At 32.9% G+C, this 24,231-nt stretch overlaps 1 protein-coding gene and 1 long non-coding RNA gene across 3 annotated transcripts; one reads left to right on the forward strand and one right to left on the reverse strand.

Moving 5' to 3' along the window:
- Positions 1 to 1,571: 1,571 nt before the first annotated feature.
- LOC132705093 (uncharacterized) lies at positions 1,572 to 14,921 on the reverse strand. The gene is made up of 9 exons (XM_060675523.1): positions 14,610 to 14,921; positions 13,740 to 13,927; positions 11,295 to 11,860; positions 10,549 to 10,553; positions 10,116 to 10,244; positions 9,838 to 10,025; positions 9,569 to 9,782; positions 4,690 to 4,877; positions 1,572 to 2,160 (listed from the first exon to the last, which is right to left on the reverse strand). The coding sequence occupies exons 1-9, from the start codon at positions 14,709 to 14,711 to the stop codon at positions 1,608 to 1,610; spliced, it is 2,133 nt and encodes a 710-aa protein (XP_060531506.1). The 5' UTR covers positions 14,712 to 14,921; the 3' UTR covers positions 1,572 to 1,607.
- Positions 14,922 to 23,049: 8,128 nt separating this feature from the next.
- On the forward strand, positions 23,050 to 24,221 carry LOC132704898 (uncharacterized). Of its 2 annotated transcripts, XR_009619334.1 has the most exons (4): positions 23,050 to 23,150; positions 23,205 to 23,284; positions 23,395 to 23,472; positions 24,091 to 24,221. It is a non-coding gene; the product is annotated as an uncharacterized LOC132704898 (long non-coding RNA). The 2 variants fall into 2 exon arrangements; XR_009619335.1 differs by lacking the exon at positions 23,050 to 23,150 and having other exon boundaries at positions 23,151 to 23,284.
- The last annotated feature ends 10 nt before the right edge of the window (positions 24,222 to 24,231 follow it).

Consider the following 24,231-nt stretch of genomic DNA (forward strand, 5'->3'; position numbering starts at 1 on the left):
CTGAAATAAGGTGACCTGGGTGGCCAAAAATGTGATCCAAAACGTCCAATCCAGTGCGGTGCGGTACCGTGCGGCGTCATGCATAAACCATATAGAACGTCTTTGCTCGAGCGGGTTATCCTCCAATAAATTGTCTGTACTGCTCACCAGTAAGTCTACCAGGCAGAAAGTGAGGTCCGATAAGGAAATCCCCTATCCAATCCAAATATTTTCCGAAAATTGCTTTTGAAAATGGTTTTCATTTTCGGCGTGAGGATTATTATCGGCTCACACATGATTGTTATTGAAGTTTATTATTGAGTTACGGGAAAAACATGCCTCGTCAGTAAACAACACTTGTGATAAGGTGTTGATAATATTTATGACAGTTTTCTCTATCTGAGCCGTTCTTGCTGTTCTTGGTCTCCCTATAAAAGCAGTAAACCTCTTAAAACTACTCGCTTCACCTCTGGAGTGAATATTAACAAAAAGTTTTCTGTTAGGTAGCGGACGGTTAAGGTATTTTTCTTGATACATCCCGTCTTGCGGCCCGAGCATTACCATGAGCCATTCTATACACGAAGTGCATATCTGCCATTTCACGGTTTGTGAATTGAACCATTTTCACCAAAACAAACAAATAATCTTTAAATAAACTTTTAAAACCCACCATCAAATAAACCAGGTGCAACCAGGTGAAATTTGACATGTTATTCTTATAAACAAATGAATTAATGTCGCTTAGCAAAGCCCACTTTACCACTTTAATTTTTTTTACTACTAAATTGTAGATTAAATTGCAGTTTGTTTCTTAAATTTTCCTATTAAATTGCTAGTTTCATTTAAAAAAAGTACATTTAAAAATGATGATGTATTAGCAAGTTTTAATAAATAAAAAAAAGCTAAAAAAGACCGCGTGAATGCTAATTAGAAATCATAAAAAAAATCACTAGACACACGTGACAAATTTCAAATAGCTGACTTTACATAAAAATTAACATTGCAAAATTGCTTTTCGGTTATAGTGGATGCATTTAAATGGTTTTTATTTTTTTAAGCGAAAACCGTACGTCGTACGAAAACAAGTTTATGCACCAAATTTGCTCCAAACTGAATGGGGATTTCAAAAATAATTTTTGTTTTCAGAAAAGGCAGTGACGTGCCATTTTTTTCTTTGAAAGTATTCAGTTCACACCCCGTACGGACGCCACTAGTAAAAATAAAAATAAAGGTTTTGTGTCAAAAACCGCCTCTTAGTAATTAAAAGAATTTCACCAAATTCGATAAAAGTATCGAAAGTAATATAAAAGTTATAAAAGGAAAAACAATTTTTCTTGAAAATTTTAACACCCTGTATCTTGAAAAATATGCATTTTTGGACCTATGTTTATATGAATTTCTCGTCTTCAAATCACGCAAGGAATCGTTTCTTAAAGTTTGGCGGCGTACTTTTTTAACGCCCTGTTTATAACCATTCCGCACTGGTTAGATGCAGAACGAAGTATTATACTGCTAAAAAAATTGAAATAAAAAGCACTGATTGTTTTGGTTTTTACATAATTTTTAGAAAATTTATTTCAAATTGGCTTAAAAGAAAATGTTTAATAATAAAAAAATAGCACATATTTTTAAATATTAAGCCCAGTGATATCAGCAATCCAGGGCAAGTAGTTCGTTACTCTGGTAAAGCCATTAGGATACAGATCATCTCGGCAATACTCCGGACCGTAAGATACAATTCCTACGAGTTTTCCGTCAGCTGTCAACGGACCACCGGAATCTCCTTCGCAAGATCCTTGACTCGTTTCCCCTTTGGCGCAGATTGTCATTTCGGGAACGTACACCTCGTATATTGCGCACTGGTTATTGGGCACGATTTGAACGACGGTGGCGTACAAAACGTCGGGAACTTCGTATGTGTTATAATCGATTAAACTCCAACCGCTGACGGTTGCTTGTAGACCGACCAATTCGGCTTCATCGCGAGACGGTAACACAGCCAATTGTACGTCCTGATTTAAATGAGCGGGTTGTGGTAACTTTACCAGACCGATGTCGTTCTGAATTGTGTTATAATCAAACTTCTCGTGCAGATATAATTCTGTAGATTGGAACTTCTGTTGCGCATCCTCATTTTTGCTGAGATCGTGGGCACCCAGTACAATATAAGACGCTATGCCCCTGAAAAACAAAAACGAAATATTAACAAACAGCAAACTAATCAAAAACTGGTAGAGTTCAAGCAATTATGCGTAGAAGTGCTGTCAACTCTAAATATACCATCAAAATCTATGTAGGGCTCTTTATTTAAGACTTCACAGATTCATTTACCTTAAAACTATGTAGACATAATTTCATTTTCACAGTTCATGTATAAAAATAATAACAATAATTATACATTTATTAGTGCAATGGAAAACATTATAGTTACAGATGCAGTGTTGAAATGCCTTCTTTTGTTTAAAAACACAAATATAATAATGTCTTTATATTTGTTTGAACCGTGTCTAGTAGTGTAGTGCTACTTTTAGACGGATCGATGGTGGAAAGTGGTGGAAAATCGCGAAAAATAGATAGATGTCAATTTTTGATCACGGCCATTTGCTATTGGCTTATGTGTCTCGTTGCCAGTTTAAAGAGAGCAAAACTTCAGCTCCCTCACTCAAATCGTTCGGAAGTTTATATGGAGCGTGGACAGAGAACAGAGAACGGAGAACAGACAAAAAAATAAAAACATTTTTCTTCGACGCTGTTTCGATCTGTATAAGTTTCGTTGAAAAGCGCGTATACTTTCGAAAAATTCGATCTCATCGATTTTGGCGAAAGTAACAAATTGCTTTCGAAAAATTGTCGCTGGGCAGGGCAAGTTCGTAGCGCCTAGAGAGAAACATCTTTTTATTTTAATAGGAAAGAACTTCGCGGTTTCGTATCGCAAAGGGACGCAATGTTTTTCTATTGTGCTCCTGCGGATTTAATTGTGCATGCACCTTGTATAAAGTGTCCTTCACATCTCGTCGAACGTTAAAATTACAGTAAACATCGGTAAATATTATAATTTCCACAAATAATAGCGTTGTCGAATGATATTTTTTCAAATATCTCGCGCCCTGTATAATTAACGAAACCTGAAACTCTCTCTCGATACAGTTTACGATACTGTTCAAATAAAATTGTCCCATTTTTAATGGTTTTTCATTTATCGCCAATAATTTACCCAGAAAAACGGAAATTTTTAAGATCTTTTAGATTTTTTGCCCATTAACAACACACCCTGAACATTATTCAAAAAATATTCGAAGTAAAGGTTATAGCCTTGGATCTTCCACGTTTTCTGGTCCAAGAATTTTTTGAAAATAGTAAATGGTTTTCGAGAAAATAAGTTTTTCCTGAAACCATGCAGTGCGCCGTAATAATCAATGACGTCATCGCATCTTAACAACCCCCGAAATAGAATAGATGTCAATATGGATTTTTTCGAATATCCTGAACAGCGTAGACGAAAACCGTAAATTCAAAAACTCTAGCTCTTGATGCGGCATATGACACTGTTTGAATCTATTAGCCATTTTTTTTTACGATTTTTGATTTGCGGCTAATAATTTACCCTGTAAAAGTACAATTTTCTAGGTCTTTTAGATTTTTGCCTACAATTTCAAAACCCTGTATATAATCGAAAAAATGGCTAACAATTTTGCCGATCCGGTGAACGATTATGAAGGAAAATATATTTTTCCGGAAGCTAAAATTACCAGAAAAAAATTTCAAATTTTTTTAAAATATACTTGGAAAAATTTGATTGTACCCAATTTATACCGTTTAAATGTGGACACGGACTTTTACTTCTCTGCTAAATTTGAAGTTGATATCTGCAAATTTAGGACACTTAACACATATCTCATTTAGCACGGAATATCGGGAACACCCTGTACAATAGGTGAAAACCTTAAATAAAAAAGTTTTTACTGTCGGTGGGGGCTATATCGCAATATAAAAGAGAGTGAGGTCTGATTCACAGTCTTTCAGTTATAACCAATTTTCAATAATAGGGGAAGCCATTTTTCAGTTTTTTTGAATTTGCGGCGCACCCTGTATATTTTTGAAAAATTGTTAAGAACAAAAGTTTATAGAGCCGTATCTTCTGCGTCTCATTTTAGAATACTTCCCGACGCCCCAGCCCCCCCATTTTTAATGGTTTCTGTTACGGGGCAAAGCTGCATATATGTGCCAAATATGAAGTCGATTGCTTGAAATTTCGGACACTTATCGTGTTTCATAGCAATGTTCAAAAAACAGTCGAAAATCGCGGAAAAAAAATGGGTGCCGGAGTCGGATCGAGGCCATTTCTTACAGGCTTATGTATGTATGTATCTCGTGGAGGGTTAAAAATTAGGCAAATTTCAATTTTGTAGCTCCAACGGTTCGAAAGTTATTCAGGGAAAACCAAAAGATGAGAACGGAGAACGGACAAACAAAATTTTTTTTTTGACGGTGATCATTTCTGTACCAACGGCGATCCCATAGGACCTACCGTTACCGAAATATAAAATTTTATATACGAGCATAGGCGATGCTTCAAAAGTACGGACTCTAAATAAAACAATGAATCTTAATAAAAAACAGAAAAATTGATCAAATAAACCTTAATCGTTATATTATAGCAGTAGTGTAACGTTTACACAGATCGATCAATAGTTGCGAAAAGAGACTTACTCGAATGTGCAGTGACCAGCAGTCAAAACAAAACTTTCTGAAATCAGAGAACCACCGCAAGCCCACGCTTGGAAAAATCCCTCGAATTCGAGGTAGGCCTGGTACGGAATGGAATGAGCAGCAACTTCAGTCCCATTAATGATCCTTTCCTGCTGTCTGGCCCTCGCAAAAATACTTTTGGGTACGCGCTGAAAAAATATTCACCATTTATACATTCCAAAAAGTGCGAATAAATAGGAACTTAAGTTTGGTCGACCGAAAGAAGTCGCCACAAATGTCAAACACAACACGGCAACCAGGAATTTCATGATTGTTGAGAATTAGTGGGTTTTCGCTGATGTTTCTGGTCTTTTATTACAAAAATCACGTTCCAAAGTTCTTATTGATCAAAAAAAACAGCAGAAAAAAAGTTCTTGAAATAATCGTCTCGTTGCAAATCATTATCGCCCACTTTATAAAAGTATTTAACTTTCATAATACGCGGACAAGAAGTATTGTTACAAAAATTGCGGATCCTAAAGTTCAAGTCTTGCAGTCCAACTTGATGATAAAATTTCAATTCAATTCAAATTACAAATTTATAATGATCGAAATATTAGAAAGCTGTGAAATTTCTTTGTCTTGCCTTGTCTCGTCTAGTCAGTGTGCTATTTATTATTTTTCAACAATAAAATACGTTTGACTTAATTTTACATTTGAACTGCTTAAGTAGTTATTGTGCAAACACTCATGTTTTTATCAACGTAGATTCGATTCAAAAGATATTGAACACAATACGTACATTTCAACGTCCGCAAAAACGAGACTTATGAAATTTGGCTTCTACATTTCTTTAGTCTGGCCTAATTTAATAAATAACTTATCTGTCATTAAAAAGAGAGCCAATAAATATGATAAGGGTGGGAAAGTTGATTTAAAATTGGCATAAACCTGCAAACGATATTTCTTGCCAATATAATATGTTAATAGGAATTATGTAGCCTTTATCCTCTATATAAATTACAAAACGAAATTCTGTTTTCAAATTTATAAAAATATTGTTTGCTTACTTTAATTTGCAACCCCTGCGTGATTAAGTATAATTTATCGATAGTCAACCAGCCTTATCTATCACACGCTCACCAAAGGAGGATATATATTACAGTTTTGTGGGTTATTGTATGAAAACTGGACTTTCAGTAAAACATATCTGAGAACAATGATAATAAATATCATTAGTATTATTATTATATTGCTAAGGAATTAATTTCAATCTTTTAAATGCTAAAGCGGCCCTTACACAACCAGTATTGCTCACAGTCATGGTAGCGGAACTTTCAGACTTGCCACATTGGTCATTTTGCAAATGAGTGATCTTATTTCGAAATTGAAACTTTCTTGATGATCGGTACGTCAATTAATACATGGTATCACGTACACGTGTACGTGGCATTTTGGCTTTTAAGATCCCGAATAATCGATTTTATTATTAACTTTATTATCTAAAACAGGAAATAACAGATTGCTTCATTAAAGGTTCAAATCTCGAAAGCTACCACAAAAGGCCACAATTGATAGGGGAATTTAGAAAATTCAAAATTTCTCTAAGCTATAACTTGAATAACATTATCAGATAGCCCGAAAAATTCTGAAAGTGTTGATGCAGTAATCCGAAACTACATTAAATTCGTAATAAAAAAAAAGTTTTGAGCGCAGTTTGATAAATTCGTCTGCTCCAGAGTTATTGTTTAAAAAATATTTTTTTCTTATTCCCTACTCTAAAATATCCAATTATGGTGGCCTGGTGACACATCACACAGTGAATTTCTGCTGCTGTTTCACAAACCCTAAGTGGAAACAAAGTGGTAGCAATAATTGTTCCCATTCTTCGTAGCTAGGTTAAATAGCAATTATATTTCATTTCTCATGTTACGAGCCTCCTTCCACACTCTATCCGAAGACAAAAAACAACATTTGGAGTTTGGACCCATAATTTTTCGTCCATTTTGGGAAATTATATAATTTGAAAATTTTGAATAATTGAACTTTTACTTGATGAAAATCCATTTATCAAAATAAATAAGAACTAAAAGTTCAGATTTTCACAAAATTATATATTTTTACATGACACTTGTTTCGACAACACCGTGTCTTTATCAAATGTAATATTTACAAACTACCTGGTACTATATATACCGAAAAATTACCATAAAACCTTAATTAATGTTGTTGTGAGAATTTAAGTTCAATAAAGGAGGGGTATTTCAATCTAATTGATCGTTAAGCAATACATTTGAATGTCTCAATTTGTTAATCTCCATGACTTCCACTAAATTTATTTTTCTTCTTTTTGTGGCTGTATGTAAAATATCAAAATTTTCGTGAAAAATGTGTTTTCCTGTGTTTAAGTGTGTAGCATAATTAGAATCTAGACTATTGTTTTTAAATACTCTTTTATGTTCGATAATGCGTTTCTTGAAGGATCTACCAGTTTGTCCAATATAAATTTTAGGACAAGATCCGCATTTCAACCTGTAGACACCTGATTTTTGAGATTTTGGACATTTCGTTTTATTGTTTTTTAAAAATTTTCCTATTGTGTTGTTAGCTCTGAAAGCTATTTTTAAACCATATTGTGACAAATGTTTTGAAACTTTTTCACTAAGTTCTCCTATGTATGTAATTGTTTTAAATTGTTCGTGTTCTGTATTACGTTTCGAATAAATATAGTTTACTGTTGTCTGGATTTGTTTTTTATTTGAATTTTATTTATAATTTTATCTATAATGGACGGATTGTAGTCGTTGTTCAGTGCAATTTGTTGAATGTTGAATTTTGGTTTAAAATCTATGTGGAACTTTAAAATATTTACTAATTTTGTTGACAGTTTATTTTAGATCAAGCAATTAAACGTTCAACAAAATTAGTAAATATTTTAAGGATCCACACAGATTTTAAACCAAAATTTGCAATAAATAATTGTTTTGAATTAATCAACAAAATTAAAGATATCAAAATCCCTTCTAACGCAATACTATTGTCTTTTGATGTACAAAACTTATTACCCAGTATTCCAAATATGGATGTGATAGATTTAGTAGATTTGACCCTAACTCGGAAACAGGTTAACCCATTGGTGAAAGAAGATTTATTAGATTGCTTAATAGTATCTTTAAACCAAAATTATTTTGAATTTAATGGACAGATTTACACCTCTAGAGAAGGTTTGATTATGGGAAACCCATTTAGTCCTTTGTTAGCCGAGATTTTTATGGATAATTTGGAAAATATCATACTAGAACATCCTTTAAGTAAAAATTTTCTCTGGTGGTATAGATACGTGAATGATGTCTTTGCTTGCTTTGTTGGGACGGACAGACAATTGAATTCTTTTTTAAATTACATTAACTCATTACATAATCGTATAAAATCCACTATCGAGATTGAACAGGATAACTCTATTAATTTTTTAGATTTAACTATTACGAAAGCGTAAAACAAATTACATTTTTCAATTTATCATAAACCTTCACACATGGACACAGTCATACATAGCAGCTCAAATCACCCTTATATACACCAAATGGCTTCATTTCACTCTTTTATACACAGACTTCTTAATACGCCTCTCTCAACAGAACATTACAATAAAGAACTTAATATCATTACACTAAACTACGGCTACAATCCGTCCATTATAGATAAAATTATAAATAAAAAACAAATCCAGATAATTTAAAACAATTACATACATAGGAGAACCTAGTGAAAAAGGTTCAAAACATTTATCAAAATGTGGTTTAAAAATAGCTTTCAGAACTGACAACAAAATAAAAAAAAAATTAAAAAACAATAAAACGAAATGTCAAAAATCTCAAAAATCAGGTGTCTACAGGTTGAGATGCGGATCTTGTCCTAAAATTTATATTGGACAAACAGGTAGATCCTTCAAAAACAGGCATTATTGAGCATAAAACACTTAAACACAGAAAACACATTTTTGGCGACAATTTTGATAGTTTACATATAGCCACAAAAAGTAGAAAATTAAATTTATTGGAAGTCATGGAGATTAACAAAACGTGCAATTCAAATCTATTGCTTAACGATCAATTAGAAATAAACTTAAAAACTTAAAAACTTAAAATCTCACAACAACATTAATTCAGGTTTTATGGTCATTTTTCGGTAGATATAGTAGCAGACAGTGTGTAAATATTACATTTGATAAAGACACGGTGTTGTCCAAACACTTATAATGTAAAAATATATAATTTCGTGAAAATCTGAACTTAGTTCTTATTGATTATTGATTTTGAAAATTTTAATCTTATTCTACTAGTAAATACCACTACGGATACTATAATATTAGGTAGAGGCTGATAGTTGTCATAATAAAATTTATTGAACGTATTTCTATAATTTTTGTTTATTATAAATGTTATACACTATGCCAATAGTACCTAAGATGCAGTGAAAATACAAGGTTGCTGGTAGATTTTCGTATGATTTATCAAAGTAGTTTACAAATTTTATTATAATTAATTGCCGTTTTGGATTACTCCAAAGACTGACCAGTAATGTTAACTATCCAGGGTAAGTAAGTGGTTATTCTAGTAAAGGCGTTAGGATACAAATCGTCTTCACAATATTCGGGACCGTATGATACGACTCCCACCACTTTTCCGTTTACCGTTAACGGACCACCCGAATCTCCCTCGCATGCTCCCTGATCTTTCACCCCTTTCGTACAGATACTCATTTCTGGATCATATACGTCGTACACATTACACTGATTATTATCTACGATTTTAATAGCCGTAGCGTACAAAACATCGGGTAATTCGTACTTTTCGTAGTTAATTAGACCCCATCCGCTGACCGTTGCTTCTAGACCTACCAACTCAGGTTCATTGCGTGACGGCAACACAGCTAACTGGACGAACTGGTTAAGTTTTGCAGGCTGAGGTAATTTTACTAAACCGATGTCATTTTGGATTGTGTCGTAATCAAATTTTTCGTGTAGATAAAATTCTCTTGATTGAAACTTTTGTTGCGAATCTTCTTTGCCGCTGAGATTGTGAGCGCCCAATATCACCACCGCCGAAGAAACCCTGAAATTGCGATTCCAAAAATTTGCAATAGATAGAATTTTAATGTAAAACCTACAAAAATACGCAATGACCGGCTGTGAGAACAAACGTTTCCGTAATCAATGATCCGCCGCAATCCCATCCTGCAAGGAGTCCATAAAACTCTAAGTACGCCTGGTATGGAATGGAATGAGGTGCCACCTCGTTCCCATCAATGATCCTGGGACTATGTCTAGATCTTACGAATGCGTTTTTGACTTTGTTCTGGAAAAATAACAAACGGATAGGCTCTACTGGTTACTTTCTAAATGTGAATTAATTAGCACGGGCTCAAAAAAAACCATCCCTACTTACATTTGGTAGGCCAAGAGAAGTGGCCGCAAATACCAAACACAATGAGAAGATCAACAATTTCATATCTGTCGTCAAAGTGGTTGTTCGAAAATAATAGGTTTCGTTTACGTCATAACCTTTTATTGAATACTGATAGCGATCGATTCACTGTTGAAATTTATCAACTCATTACAGGGCACATTTCGTCCACTTCGACGTTGCATTGACTTTTTATTTTTTTTTATATTAACAAAATTCACTCAAAAACAAAATATTTCTGATCCACGACATGCGGCCCATCAGCCAGTAAACCCATCGTTTGCCAGATTCGAATTGAAGAAGATATTCCTAACACCAAATCCAAAATTATTCGATATGCTGCCGAATAAATTCAAAATATAATCTCAAAAATCAAAATTGTTAAGTAAAGCATTACTAAATGCACCTACATTACGTCGCCTAAGAGAGGACGCTACCAATACAAAAACACAGTAAAAAACAAGAGTTTCATGGTTGCCAGATGGAATGGTAATATTCATTTCTATAGGATCCTTTTATTAAAAAGAGATAAGCATCGCAATAATATGTCGTTTTCTAAAGGACGTGCGTAATCAAATCAACAACCAACAAAACATGCTTAAATCGAACCTTTGTAGTAATTTCGCCTCTCTAAATATTTTTCTCTCGAAGATATACAAGGAAATTAAACGGAACAGGATGGAATTTCTCATTTTATAACTCTCCGCTTTTCTGAATTAGTGCATATTTTCGCAACCCATAGCATCCTTTATACTTTTATTTGGATCCTAACGAAAATTTTCAATAAATTTTGCAAACATTGAGGACTTTGTGCACCGTTAATTTGGAGTTATTTTACTTTATCTATAATATATAATATAATAACTATTAAAGTCAGATAAGGGTGAAATTTCATATGATATCCAAAAAGTTCCAATTTGCTTATATCTCCTATGGTGTTGATTAAATATTTGCTTTCGGACAATGTTAAATCTATTAGAGTAAGTGCTCATTTTTGTTGATTGATAAAACTTACTTTATCCTTCGTATATAATTAAAAGTGTCAAATGTAACTGTAAATGATGTTTTTCCCATTCCTTTACTCTTACACGTGCGTCTTTCAAATAATAGTCAAACGGTACTCTAGTAAATTTATTACAGAAATCACACAATAAATTTAGCCCAAAGCCAATCCCGTAATATTAGAAATCCAAGATAAGTAAGAAGTTACTCTGGTAAATACGTCTGGATATGTATCGTAATCACCGCAATAATATGGGATAACAGATGTGATTCCCACAAGTTGTCCGTTGGCGGCCAGAGGAGCACCTCTATCATCGTCGCATGTGCCTTGGAAATTTTGGCCTCTCGCGCACAGAGCCGTCCGACTGTCGTAAAAGTAATTGAAGGTAGATAATGAATCACAATCACTATCTTCTACTATAGCAAAAGTACCGGCCTGTAAAGTATCTGGTTTTTTGTAATGAAAATAATCAGTCAGACCCCAACCAGTGGCGACTGCCTTTAACCCAACTAAACTTGATTCACTGCTCGATGCCAAAGGGATGGTCTGAACGTATTGGTTCAAAGTTGCAGGTTGTTGCAGCTTCACTAATGCGATATCATTTTGATTAGTACCAAAGTCATAGTCTTCATGGAGATACAATTCGGAGGAGTTAAAGAATTGTGTCGTATTCTCAGCTTTACTGACGTCGTGGGCACCCAATAAGCCCTCTACCCACTCAGCTCTAAAAATAGAATTATTGAAATTAAAATCAATTTTGAGAAAACTTGAAGATACAACCTCATGTATTATATGGAAAAATTTACGAAAAGAGCAGTAAACAGACTTGATAGAAGATGTAACTATTAATTAAGTTTCCGTAAGAATAATGATGATTAAAAAGACTTCAGTCCTGAGTATTTAGTGTTTATTATATTGCAATAAGAATGTTTAAATGAAATTGACGTAAGAAAATTTTTGTTACGGTATTAAGGAGAGGAGTGCGAAGGTAAAGGAGAAGAGTGAGGATAATATCAGATGACTAATTCCCATATCGTTTGGTTGCTTATAGATTGCTTATAGATTCTCGGATTTTTTCTTGATAGAAAAATTGATTACATGCAGGAATTTTAGTTTATGTTCTGTCATGTCTTTGCCACATATGAATGGAATGCTGTAAACTGTTGGTATTTCAACAGATCGAAAATGTTGAGAAGTGATGTCGACGTTCAATTTTTTAAGAATTTTTAATATTACAAACTGGTTATGTTTTAAAAAAATTGAAAAATGCTGTCTGGAACATATTTTTCTTATAACGCTAATTTTCGAACGAACGTCGGGAACAGCTATGGGTTCTCCATTTTCACCAATCATCGCGAATATATTTAAGAGGAAAGCACTCGACAACTTCAATCTAAGACCAACATTATTTTCTTATCCATTTAAAATCTTTACACCCTAACATACGTTTTACCATTGAATTGAAAACTAAGAGTAATCTCAAATTCTTAGATATGCTCATTAATAGAAAATCATGCATGCAACATTAGATCATTCTGTTTACAGAAAACCTACGCACACACACTGATAATGGTCACATGGTCAATGGTCATCCAAAATCATCGGTTCAACTCTCTTGTTTACAGAGCAGTAAAAGTATCTTAACCCAGAATTAAAACACCTTACATCTGCTCTTCTCTCTAATAATTAAAGATATTAAGCGTTCCATCACAAAATTCAACCTTGTAACGAATATTTTAAAAGCGCACGCCCATGTGCACCCTCCGCGCTACCGTGCATCAGACGAACCGCGGAGAAGTGGTATTCTTTTACACTGTCATAAAACCAATTTGCCCCCAGTATTCAGCAAATAAAGTAAACTATAGGACAGACATTCATAATTTAACCTTAAGACTTCGTACGTTAATTATTCCAGAGCATACTGACTCAGATGTGAGAAGTTTCATCTACTTAATGTCTCGCGTATAAACATAACATCCATCTTCAGTACAAAACGTTCAAATTAAATCAGTTTAAAAAGGAGATTTAAGAAATATTGGTCAGTACTTCCGGATATCTTTAATAAGAGTTTCGTCACATGGTGGTTTATCTTTGCTTTGACTGCTTTACTTATTTTGTCGTCTCAATTATATATTATTATCACACCACACCGATTATGACGTTTGTACTTGTTTATATGTACAATTCAAGTACATCTTGATTAAATTAGCTAAATAATTTAGTAGTATACAAATTAAATAAACTAAAATCGTCTAGTTCAATCTACTGAACATTGACCTTTGTTTTTAATTTCCTCCAATCACCCTCTAAGATTATTACATAAAGCAAGTTACGCTCTAAAAACGTTAGTTTTGTCATACAGTGGAGAAAAAATCCTGAAAATTTCCAATGCTATTTTTTTGGAATATCACGAAGTCTCATAGATACGCGTTAACTAACCAAAACAAGTCACAAGGTCGCCGAAATCTCGAAAAATCGCAAAAAAAATCCAAAATCTAAAATCGATAGCAAACACTCAAACGTCAAACTTCTACTTAGAAGATATACGATTATAAAACATAGCGAATATGTCAAACGTAATGACGATATAATTAATTACTCACCCGTAAAGGCACCAACTGCCGGTCAACACAAAATTTTCGGAAATAAGTGCGCCACTGCATTCCCACTCTTCCCAAATTGTCTTGAATTTTAGATAGACTTGATACGGAATTGAATGTGGGGTAACCTCGCGCCCTTCAATGATTCTTTCTCGTGGTTCTGATTTAAGGAGAGATTTTCTTGTTTCATGCTAGAAAAATAATATATTGGCAGCAACTGATTTCTAGAGATTATGGACTTAGAAGATAATTTTTTGTATTTAGGTTTTTCGTTTTAGAATCTGTGCGGTTTTCCTGGCTGTCATGGTTTTACTATCAAAGCTTTCAGATGATTCTGGATGATGGTTAGTTCCATTAAAGATTACTGTCGTAGTAGCTTTGATTGGAAAACCAATCGACGCTGACTTAAAATCTTCGAAAAAACACACAGATCATTAAACTGATCGTGAAAGTTCACGCAAGACTCAGACAAAAGCTCGGACAAAATAAATAATCATAGTAAAGATGAAAAATACTATCAGGGCTTTTTTTATTTTTAAAATCAGGGACGACGATTTTTCTTTATAAGAAAGGCTACTGCTATTCAAAAGATAGAAAAAACTTTAAAAAAAGTAATAGCAGTATTTTTTCTCTAGATTACTTTATATAAATATTAGAGTCACACCTTAGTAGAGTAGTAGTACAGGTAAGAAAATAAAAGGAAATAGTAACAGCATCACACCACCATGTTGATACACATTAGGTGATTTTTCGATCTGCATTTGAGGAATATGTCGTTTACCATCTTCAACTACTACTTAGGTGGATAATTTAAAAATATAACACCCAATTCCGAAATTGCCAACAAAACCATTAATAAATGTAAGCACTTACGTTAGGTCGCCCAAGAGAGGACGCTACCAGTACAGAACACAATAGGAGGATGTAGAGTTTCATTATTCCCAGACCGAATGCTGAAATAAGTTTCCTCCGCATCCTTTTATTAAGGAGAGATAAGCATCACAATGATACGTCGTTTTCTAGAAGTATGCAAGGGACAACGTCTGTTATCGCAGGCACTCAAAAAAAAATCATCAAAATTTTCTGAATGGGTTAATAAAGGCCAGTCTACAATGAAATTCATAAAACTGAGTCACATTCTTTCACTTTTAGGCATTTTGTAGATGAAAAGACCGTGTTTCTTAATAAAATAAAATAATTGAATATTTCGAGGGTTTGCTCTGTCTATCATTAATTGATAAAAAAGAGATAAGGATGTGACAACTGTAGTAGGTCGCAGTTTTTTCCAGCAGGTGAGAATTAAAGTTTTTAAACATTTACAGTACAACTACAATTAATTGCGATCACCTTAAGTATTTCATTAGCATATCTAAAACATCATTTTAATTTCGTAAAATAATTTTGAATATATCATTTCTCATTTAGGAATTTATAGTTTCTGTCTATTTAATTTTTTTTGGCAGTTATAGGATAAATAGGGGTATGACGTATGTAAATAGGAAATGCATACGGCTACCAATAAATGTATCTATCGGAACATGTCACTTAGAACAAAAAATCTCATTTTGAATAGCTAGTATTTTTTTGCAACAATAAATATCCAACAACTTTATGCGGACACACAGTGAAGCATCCAATGCTATAGATTCTTCTTCGGCGTGACCTTTACTTCTTTTACATGACCCCCCTTACGAAGAACTGGCTTTGGTACACTGCTGATGGAAAATGCCATCGGTGACCTTGAATCGTCACAGTCCCGCGTTAGAATAACTACTAGCGATTTTTAAGAATTTTCAGCAATTTAAAATAACTTTATAATTATAATTAGGAAGTGGCTAATATGACCATACAGCTCTCAGATAATATAGTAGCCCTACTGCGGTAAAAATTAACGCGCTGTAGGCAGTAAACAACGATTTCCACACACTTTACTTTTTACTTTTTTCAGAATGTTTAATAAAATCTAGGCATATTATTAAAAAAAACAATGCTTCAAAATGCCGCATCCAAACTTATTGACGATCTCAGCGGCCATGTTGGTTGTTGAAGGCAGCAAGGTCATTCATTTTTTTTTTTCATTGCTGTCTATATTATTGGTATAGGCAGGGCCTCCATATCTCTGGTAGCTATATAGTTATTTACAGCGTCTGGCTTAAATAAGGAAAAAAATCATTTTAAAATCAAGTATATGGCGATAACATAGAAACTTATGAAGCAACTATGAAAAAATGTTCGAGAAGGCTCTTCTCGTTTTTAACCAATGACTTTTCGGCATTCAACAACCAACATGGCCGCTGACAGTTCGTCAATAAGTATAGATGCAGCTCAATTTTTGTCGTAGTAGGGCCCACTATGTTATCTAATAGCTATATGCCTTAACAACAATAATGGTAGCTTATCATTTATATTGGTAAACCATATTTAATAACTGATATAGTTTCCATGGTATATCTAAACACAGAAAAGAGACTGTTTATACTACTTTGAAAGTATATTCTAATAAAATTGAAAGCAGAAAAAAAAGTGGTGCTACGCTTTATAGCAGATGTGTCAGCAAAAACAAAGTTGTTTAAACATCTTCTGGATTCCTCCTACGTCGGTTGTTGATGAAATCCGACTTGCTGACGTTTGGCCAATCATCCTTTTTCATCGATTTATCGATAACGGACGCAGGAGGAACCGAGAAGATTTGTAAATGATCATAGCGTACCTGGTGGAATTATATTTCAGAAATAAAAACAAAATTCAATTGTTTGATAGTAATTTTGTTTGTTAGTTGTGGCGTTGTGCCATAATGTTGGATTTAAAGCAATAAAAACAAACGCGCAAAAAAGCTTTCTAACTCAACTTTGATAGAAATATCCAAGAGAATTGATAGCCACATGAAAGTAATTTTTTGTGGATGTATTTTCCAAACTTCCTGTTTAGTATTAATGGTAAATTTAAATCTGTAAAGATATCTGCATAATCGTCTATTAAATAAATTCATAAAAATTACCTTTGAGAAAAGTCATCAACAAAACTACGTAAAGACAAAAGTATTCATCTTTACTGATATTCTCCTTAACATGTTAGGATCGATATTGCAAAATTCATAGCTTTGACTTTGAAATATAATACGCAAGATCTATAAAAACTCAAATTTTTTTTAAATAATAAATTAATGAAATTATATTATTTAATTACGTAGATCAATTTTGAGACAGACTTGGGTACTTGAAATGAAAGAGACGTGCATATTTATGGCTAAAAGCACCTAATATTTGATACGAAATCAATATTTAAAATCTAATGACATCACAGTTCATATCGCGATAGTGACAGCTGTTATTCCTATTAAGGAGTGTTTTTTTTATATCTGCATCTACAAATAATGAATGTGTCGTGGAAACTTTTGTTGCAAAATAAAAATGTTATTGTTGCTTCACTATAAAAAGATAGGAATCCACATTGCCCAACACAGTTTTCTGCACATACTCTAACACTTGAATAAAATACTGCTCCGCAGAAGACAGACTCAAGAACGAATTCATGCGTGCACATAAGTGCAATGAAAATCTTTAAAATATTAAATTTAATATACGTATTAATTAGTGGACCAAGATAATATTCGCAACATAATGATAATATTAAATCACTCTACGTGTTCAAAAATATCAGGTATGTATACCACCACGATATTTGATACCGATTGCATGTCCTTAGAAGTACTATTTATATTGATAAACGTAACAATAAAAATATTTTTTCGTTTGAATGAAATGAATCCGTAACATTGATTTAAGCAATATAAGATACATTGAGCTCGCTTGATATTTTTCAATTCCAAAACCTAAAATATTGGTATTAATGAATTTTTGACTACACAACAATAATTGAACCTATAGGAAGTTACAGATTTGAAATTTTATCATCTACCCTAAAATGGCCAATTGTGGAAACACGAGTTCTCAAAGTATCACTTTAAGATATCAGCTTTGTTAAACCGAGTAGTGAGTTTCTTTGGGAGTACGTACTTTAGTCACGGCTTTGAGACTAATTCTCGTAGATAAACTATAATACACAACACGAAATTGAACTCGTGACTAAAGTGTCGTCTATCATTGTTACATACTATACAAATTCAATGCTATCAAAATTTTATGTAAGGCTAAACGACGTCATATCAAAAATTCCTATTCGGTCCCTGGTTTTAGCAAACTCTTCCCTTCTGTTTTCTCCCTTTCCTGATTCTGTTTGTGTTCTGTTTCAGCTCGGCCTTATTTTAGATTTTTACAAGACATTTCATTTTCGTCCAATTTCCAACTATGCTCACTGGATAGATTACAAGTCTGTCCTTGTATATACAATTTTTTTTTATTATTTTATTTTTGGTAATTTTCACAGAGAGAAAGTTTTCTTATGTTTGGTCGGGTTTTTAGGACAAATAATTTTGTGTATACACATATATTACTTTGACAATCCGGGTATAATATTTTTAACACAAATAAGCATTTAAGTTACTGGAAGGTTTTTTACCGCGGTATGGCCGTTAAGGATTTTTTTTGCGTCGAGCCAATCGGCAGTGGATTTATCCCGTGTGTGTGGCTGTGGCGATATCTTTTGCGCGTTTCCGCGAAGGGAACTTAATACTTAAGGCAGATTGTCGTTGTGCGTTTGTGCTGTCCGTTGCGTAACACCCGGTCAGTTCTGCGAATTGAGTAGCAAAACTTACATCGAACAAGAAGCAGGCCTACTGAGGAGACAGAAGCGTGCGCTTAAGATGAGACCTCAAACTTCTTTAGCGGCCCGTTGGGCGATCGGTCTTATTTCTAAATTCTTAAAGCCTACAATCCACTTTAATGCTCTTCCGGGCTCGCTGCCCATTTTCTTTTCATAGCGGTGGTAAGCAACCTCTAGTTTTACTCCGCGAAAAGCAATTATTTGGTCCTTCGAGCCGGATTTTAACGCAAAAAAAACCTTAATGGCCATACCGCTGTAAAAAACTTTCCAGTAACGTAAATGTATATTTGTGTTAAAAATATTATGTTATATATATATATATATATATATATATATATATATATATATATATATATATATATATATATATATATATATATATATATATATATATATATATATATATATATATATATATATATATATATATATATATATATATGATGACACTATATTCCGGGATATCATCCGTTCGCTCGTTGAACTCCGACTGGAATCCTGCATCCGACTGGAATCCTGCAAATCCTGCATCCGACTGGAATCCTGCAGACGTTTCGCCAAAATCTCACTTGGCATCTTCAATGCTCGCGCTCCGAAAACACTTCGAACATATATATATATATATATATATATATATATATATATATATATATATATATATATATATATATATATATATATATATATATATATATATATATATATATATATATATATATATATATATATATATATATATATATATATATATATATATATATATATATATATATATATATATATATTTAAAAAAAACTATTTGTCCTAAAAACCCAACCAAACAACCAAACATAAGAAAACTTTCTCTCTGTGAAAATTACCAAAAATAAAATAATAAAAAATATATATATACATATATATATATATATATATATATATATATATATATATATATATATATATATATATATATATATATATATATATATATATATATATATATATATATATATATATTCTCACGTATTGATTCACGGATGGAAAAATGTGATGACACTATATTCCGGGATATCATCCGTTCGCTCGTTGAACTCCGACTGGAATCCTGCATCCGATTGGAATCCTGCAAATCTTGCATCCGACTGGAATCCTGCAGACGTTTCGCCAAAATCTCACTTGGCATCTTCAATGCTCGCGCTCCGGTGTTCGAAGTGTTTTCGGAACGCGAGCATGAAGATGCCAAGTGAGATTTTGGCGAAACGTCTGCAGGATTCCAGTCGGATGCAAGATTTGCAGGATTCCAGTCGGATGCAGGATTCCAGTGGGAGTTCAACGAGCGAACGGATGATATCCCGGAATATAGTGTCATCATATATATATATATATATATATATATATATATATATATATATATATATATATATATATATATATATATATATATATATATATATATATATATATATATATATATATATATATATATATATATATATATATATATATATATATATATATATATATATATATATATATATATATATATATGCAAGGACAGACTTGTTATCTGTCCACTCACTATATAAATATTTTACATCGTTACGCATAATACCTCGACACAAAGCCTTTAAATATTGGAATGTCACGACTTGCCCCACCAGACGCACGATTCAAATTGAAAAATAGATTCCAGTGTTTACTTCAAATGACTTTTCCCTTTTTGCAATTCCGAAGGCAATCTTTGACAAAAATGTGTTGTCTTAGTTGATATTATTTCACTTTCAATATACATGTAATGAAAAACAATCCCATCGGAATACCAGTTAGACGACGCAACAACAATTTTATCTTGGAAAGTGGTTCGCACGTAATCCAGTTTATATATAGCAAATTAATCTGCCGCTGTATTTTTTAAATTATTTTTGAATTGAAGAATAAATTTTCTATAAAGCGTTATTACTATTTCAACCCGATTTTCACTTCATGATAATAATATAATGCAACAAGTTTTGCAAACGATGCTTAATATCTGCATATCTTTCGACGACCATTGTGTAGACTTTTACAAAAATCATTGATAATACGTTCACTGAGTGACGCGACCATTAGAAATAACAAACGTTAAAACACCAGCAGTATTTAAGTTGACTAAATTACAGAAAGCAGCTCGTCACAGTAGTCTACAAAACTCAAAAATCATTGATAATACGTTCACTGAGTGACGCGACCATTAGAAATAACAAACGTTAAAACACCAGCAGTATTTAAGTTGACTAAATTACAGAAAGCAGCTCGTCACAGTAGTCTACAAAACTGTTGTCTAAAAGTCACTTTGGGCACGCCTAGTTAATGCATACTTGGGTATTGAATAGGGAGTAAAAAAACATTTTGGAGTTATACTACTGTAGACACTCCCTCAATAGCGACCACCCTCGGTTAATCAAATATTGGTCGTTTACTAGGGACGGTCGCGTAAAAGGAAAATTATTTATTCATAATTTTAATTACAGCTCACTAAAAATAGATTTTACTAAATGCTCCAAATATATACATAATATGATAACTTGGGAGTGTGTTGCTGATGTGACTTCAAGTTAAAAATGGCACACGAACACAAAACCGGAACAATATTCTAACTGAGCTACAAGCATTTGAAATTTTAAATACCATTTAATAGAAACCCCTTTAATTTTTCAAAGAAACTTCCACAGGCTACTAATACTTTTTACAAAACTTCTGGATTCCTCCTGCTTCGGTTTTTGCTGAGACGAATTTGCTAACGTTTCGCCAATCATCCTGTTGGTTTCTTCAGAGCTTGACTAACAGTTTCAGTCAAGCTCTGAGCAAGTTCGTCTCAGCAAAAACCGACACAGGAGGAATCCAGAAGTTTTGTAAAAAGTAGAAACGCCTTTATTTTATATATTATTATTTTTTATTTATTTATATCTTATTTTATTGAATTAGTTGCTGAAAATGTTGCTGTATACATAGTCTAGTTTTTCTAAAAATTGAAGTGGTAGCTCTGCTAACAGTCTCAGGATCAGCAGAAATAGTTTCTGCGATCTCCATAATTCCAGTCACCAGTTGTCCTCTGTTTTCAATACTTTTCTTGTGTTATTAATATCGGATGAATGAGGTTGCATAACCAAATAATATTATCCGACAAATCCTTTGATTTCTCAATATCCAGCGACTAAATTCAAGTCTTGAAGCGTAGTCGGCAGGTTTCAAAGCTTGTACAGCTAATATGCGGTACAGGTACAAACGGAAATTATGTAAAGATCTTCACATTCTCATCCGCCCTATTTCTCAGGATACTAATAGAAGGTTGAGCATCAATCATATTAGGTATTGCCTCTTCTTGAGCAAGTTTCCGTTGAACGCCAAATTCAGAAGTAGCTGTAGGAAACTTGCCAGTTTCTCTCAAACATCAACTACGGCTCGTCCATAAACAAGGTGAATGTCGGCGTATTTTTCATTCGAAAAAGTACACATTTTACCTTGAAGAGTATACACGCAAAATTAATTTAATTGATGTTTACTGTCTTAATACGTAAGATTCACAGCCAGCTGGCGTTTTTAATAACAATATTAACAGTCGAACGTAATACTGGAACAACCAATTCAATATAACGGTTTCTTTTTAAATGGTCATTAAAACTTCAAATGCTTGTAGCTCAGCTAGAATAGCGTTCCGGGTATATCTTCATTTGACATTTTTAACTTGAAATCAGCAATACAGTCCAAGCGACGGCAGTCATATCGTGGGACACCCTGTATATACAGAAATAACTTTTTCTTCCAGGTATCCACATCTGGGATATTTGAAGTTCTGAAGTCATTTGGTAGTATATATCAAGCAACTTCAACGGCTTTTGCTTGAATTATGGCTCTCAATATTAGTGAATGCTTGTTTCGAGACTTACAAAACCAATTCAAAACAGTCTGGTCAACAGCAAGTCATTCGATTTCAGGACACTTTCTTTTTTGATCAGAATTGCTACCTTGTCGGTAAAAATTTGTAACTTCTTCTAGTCGTCATATAACTTTGTTAATTTTATTGATTATATAGAATTTTGCGTTAAGAGAAAGATACTTTCTTTTTGTGGTCATCCGTTAAAATGATTCAAAATACGACTAAAGTTTATAACAGAAAAGGGGTAAGCCCTATAAATGTAAACTGTAATTAGGAAAATGTATTTTTATTATTTGAAGTGTTTACCATCAAAAAGCTGGCTTTCCAGAACATTTTAGTGCTCTTTGTTGAGGGTGGTCTTTACACATATTTTATAGTTTAAGTTGGGGAAAACAAAAACGGTCGCCGTGGTCATTTTATAACAGTGAGCCTTAACAGAGGCTTTACTGTATTTGAATTTTGGTTCTGACTGATATAGTTTGTTCAGTAAACATAAATATAAATAAATAAAAATAAAATAAATATTAAAAATAAATATGTGAGTCTAATATTCAAGAGCTTAATTCTAAATAATACCGATAACGAATTGGTGGAATGGTGAAATGAGTATATGAGTTATACCAGTTTTCCTCTGAACCGCTCAAATTTTGTTTTGTGTCCCACAACTTTGTATTTAAATCCACATCGCAATATCAAATCAGAGCGTTGCGGCATATTACATTTAAAGTGAGACTTCCGACCCTCTCCCTCCCTAACGAATTCTTCTTCACGGATCGATGAATTAAATGGCGTACAAGGTATGGGAAGACGTTATAAAGCATTCCTGTAAGTGACCTTCCAATTCATTTTAGAGTTGCCTGGCTGTTTGATCATTTGTGAGTGCATAACCTAACGACTTGAATTATGCCTTCGCCTTGTGAATCTTGTAAAGGTGGGTAGATAGAAATTAACTTTGAGTTTAATGGTTTAGAATTTTGGTACATTACCAATTTTTGCTTTGCCTGGTTACAATGAGTTGAATGTACTAACCTGGTATTTAAGGAACATGCACCGACGGAAAATCAAATTGTGGGGATAATTGTAAATGTGGCCCCGACTGCAAATGTTCAGGAAAAAAAGGTATATCTATGCTTAACAGTTCTATTAAGTAAATACGCTGTATTTTAATTCCCAATACGCAATATTTTTCTCAATTAAATGATATATTATAATTTTGACACGAATCATCGATTGTATTGTTAAATAGCTAACTCCAGAGAATGAATAAATAAGTCCAAAATAAACACGCACAACGTGGACAATGATAATACGAAGAAATGTGAGACAAGTACATAGTATTTATGTTAATTTTTCTTTATTAAATCTTTTAAAATTGTTGATTTTGATTCAAAATTTTAATATATTCATTTAAATTTATAATAATCAAAATATTTAACTCTAGTACAAAGAAAAAAAAAGTAATAGTGTAACGCATTAATCAATATTTTTAACTAAATGACAAAAATATTTCAAAATTTAACTTCTGAAAAGGTTATATTATTATATTTTAAAGTGTACACTTTAGTTCAATTCATTATTTATTGAAATATAAGAAAAATGAAGTTTATTCTCAGTCACAATAAAAAATTCCTTACCTTCATTACCTTCAACTTACTTACCTTATTTTATATAATTAATTTTTGTTTAACAGAAAATATTAATTGATTTATTTTCTGTTAACTTTTAATTATGTTTTAGGAAACTAAATCCGTAAGGTGGAGGACCATCAACTAGAATATGCACATCCTTAGAAAGGAGCATCAAGTTTTGATGCAGTAGCTTGCTCTTATTAACTAATAATAATCGCAAATATACAGATGTGAATCCGAGTACTTTATT

This window comes from Cylas formicarius, unplaced genomic scaffold, assembly GCF_029955315.1.
Source record: "Cylas formicarius isolate icCylForm1 unplaced genomic scaffold, icCylForm1.1 PGA_scaffold_7__23_contigs__length_41026272, whole genome shotgun sequence".
Lineage (NCBI taxonomy): Eukaryota > Metazoa > Arthropoda > Insecta > Coleoptera > Brentidae > Cylas > Cylas formicarius.

Excerpts from the sequence above, each read along its gene's own strand:
- LOC132705093 (XM_060675523.1), bottom strand. The coding sequence starts at position 14,711 with ATGCGGAGGAAACTTATTTCAGCATTCGGTCTGGGAATAATGAAACTC. Across the intron at positions 10,026-10,115 it reads CTTCTCTTGGCCTACCAAAT|AACAAAGTCAAAAACGCATT; the intron begins GTAAGTAGGGAT and ends TTATTTTTCCAG. Across the intron at positions 9,783-9,837 it reads GCCGGTCATTGCGTATTTTT|GGTTTCTTCGGCGGTGGTGA; the intron begins GTAGGTTTTACA and ends TCGCAATTTCAG.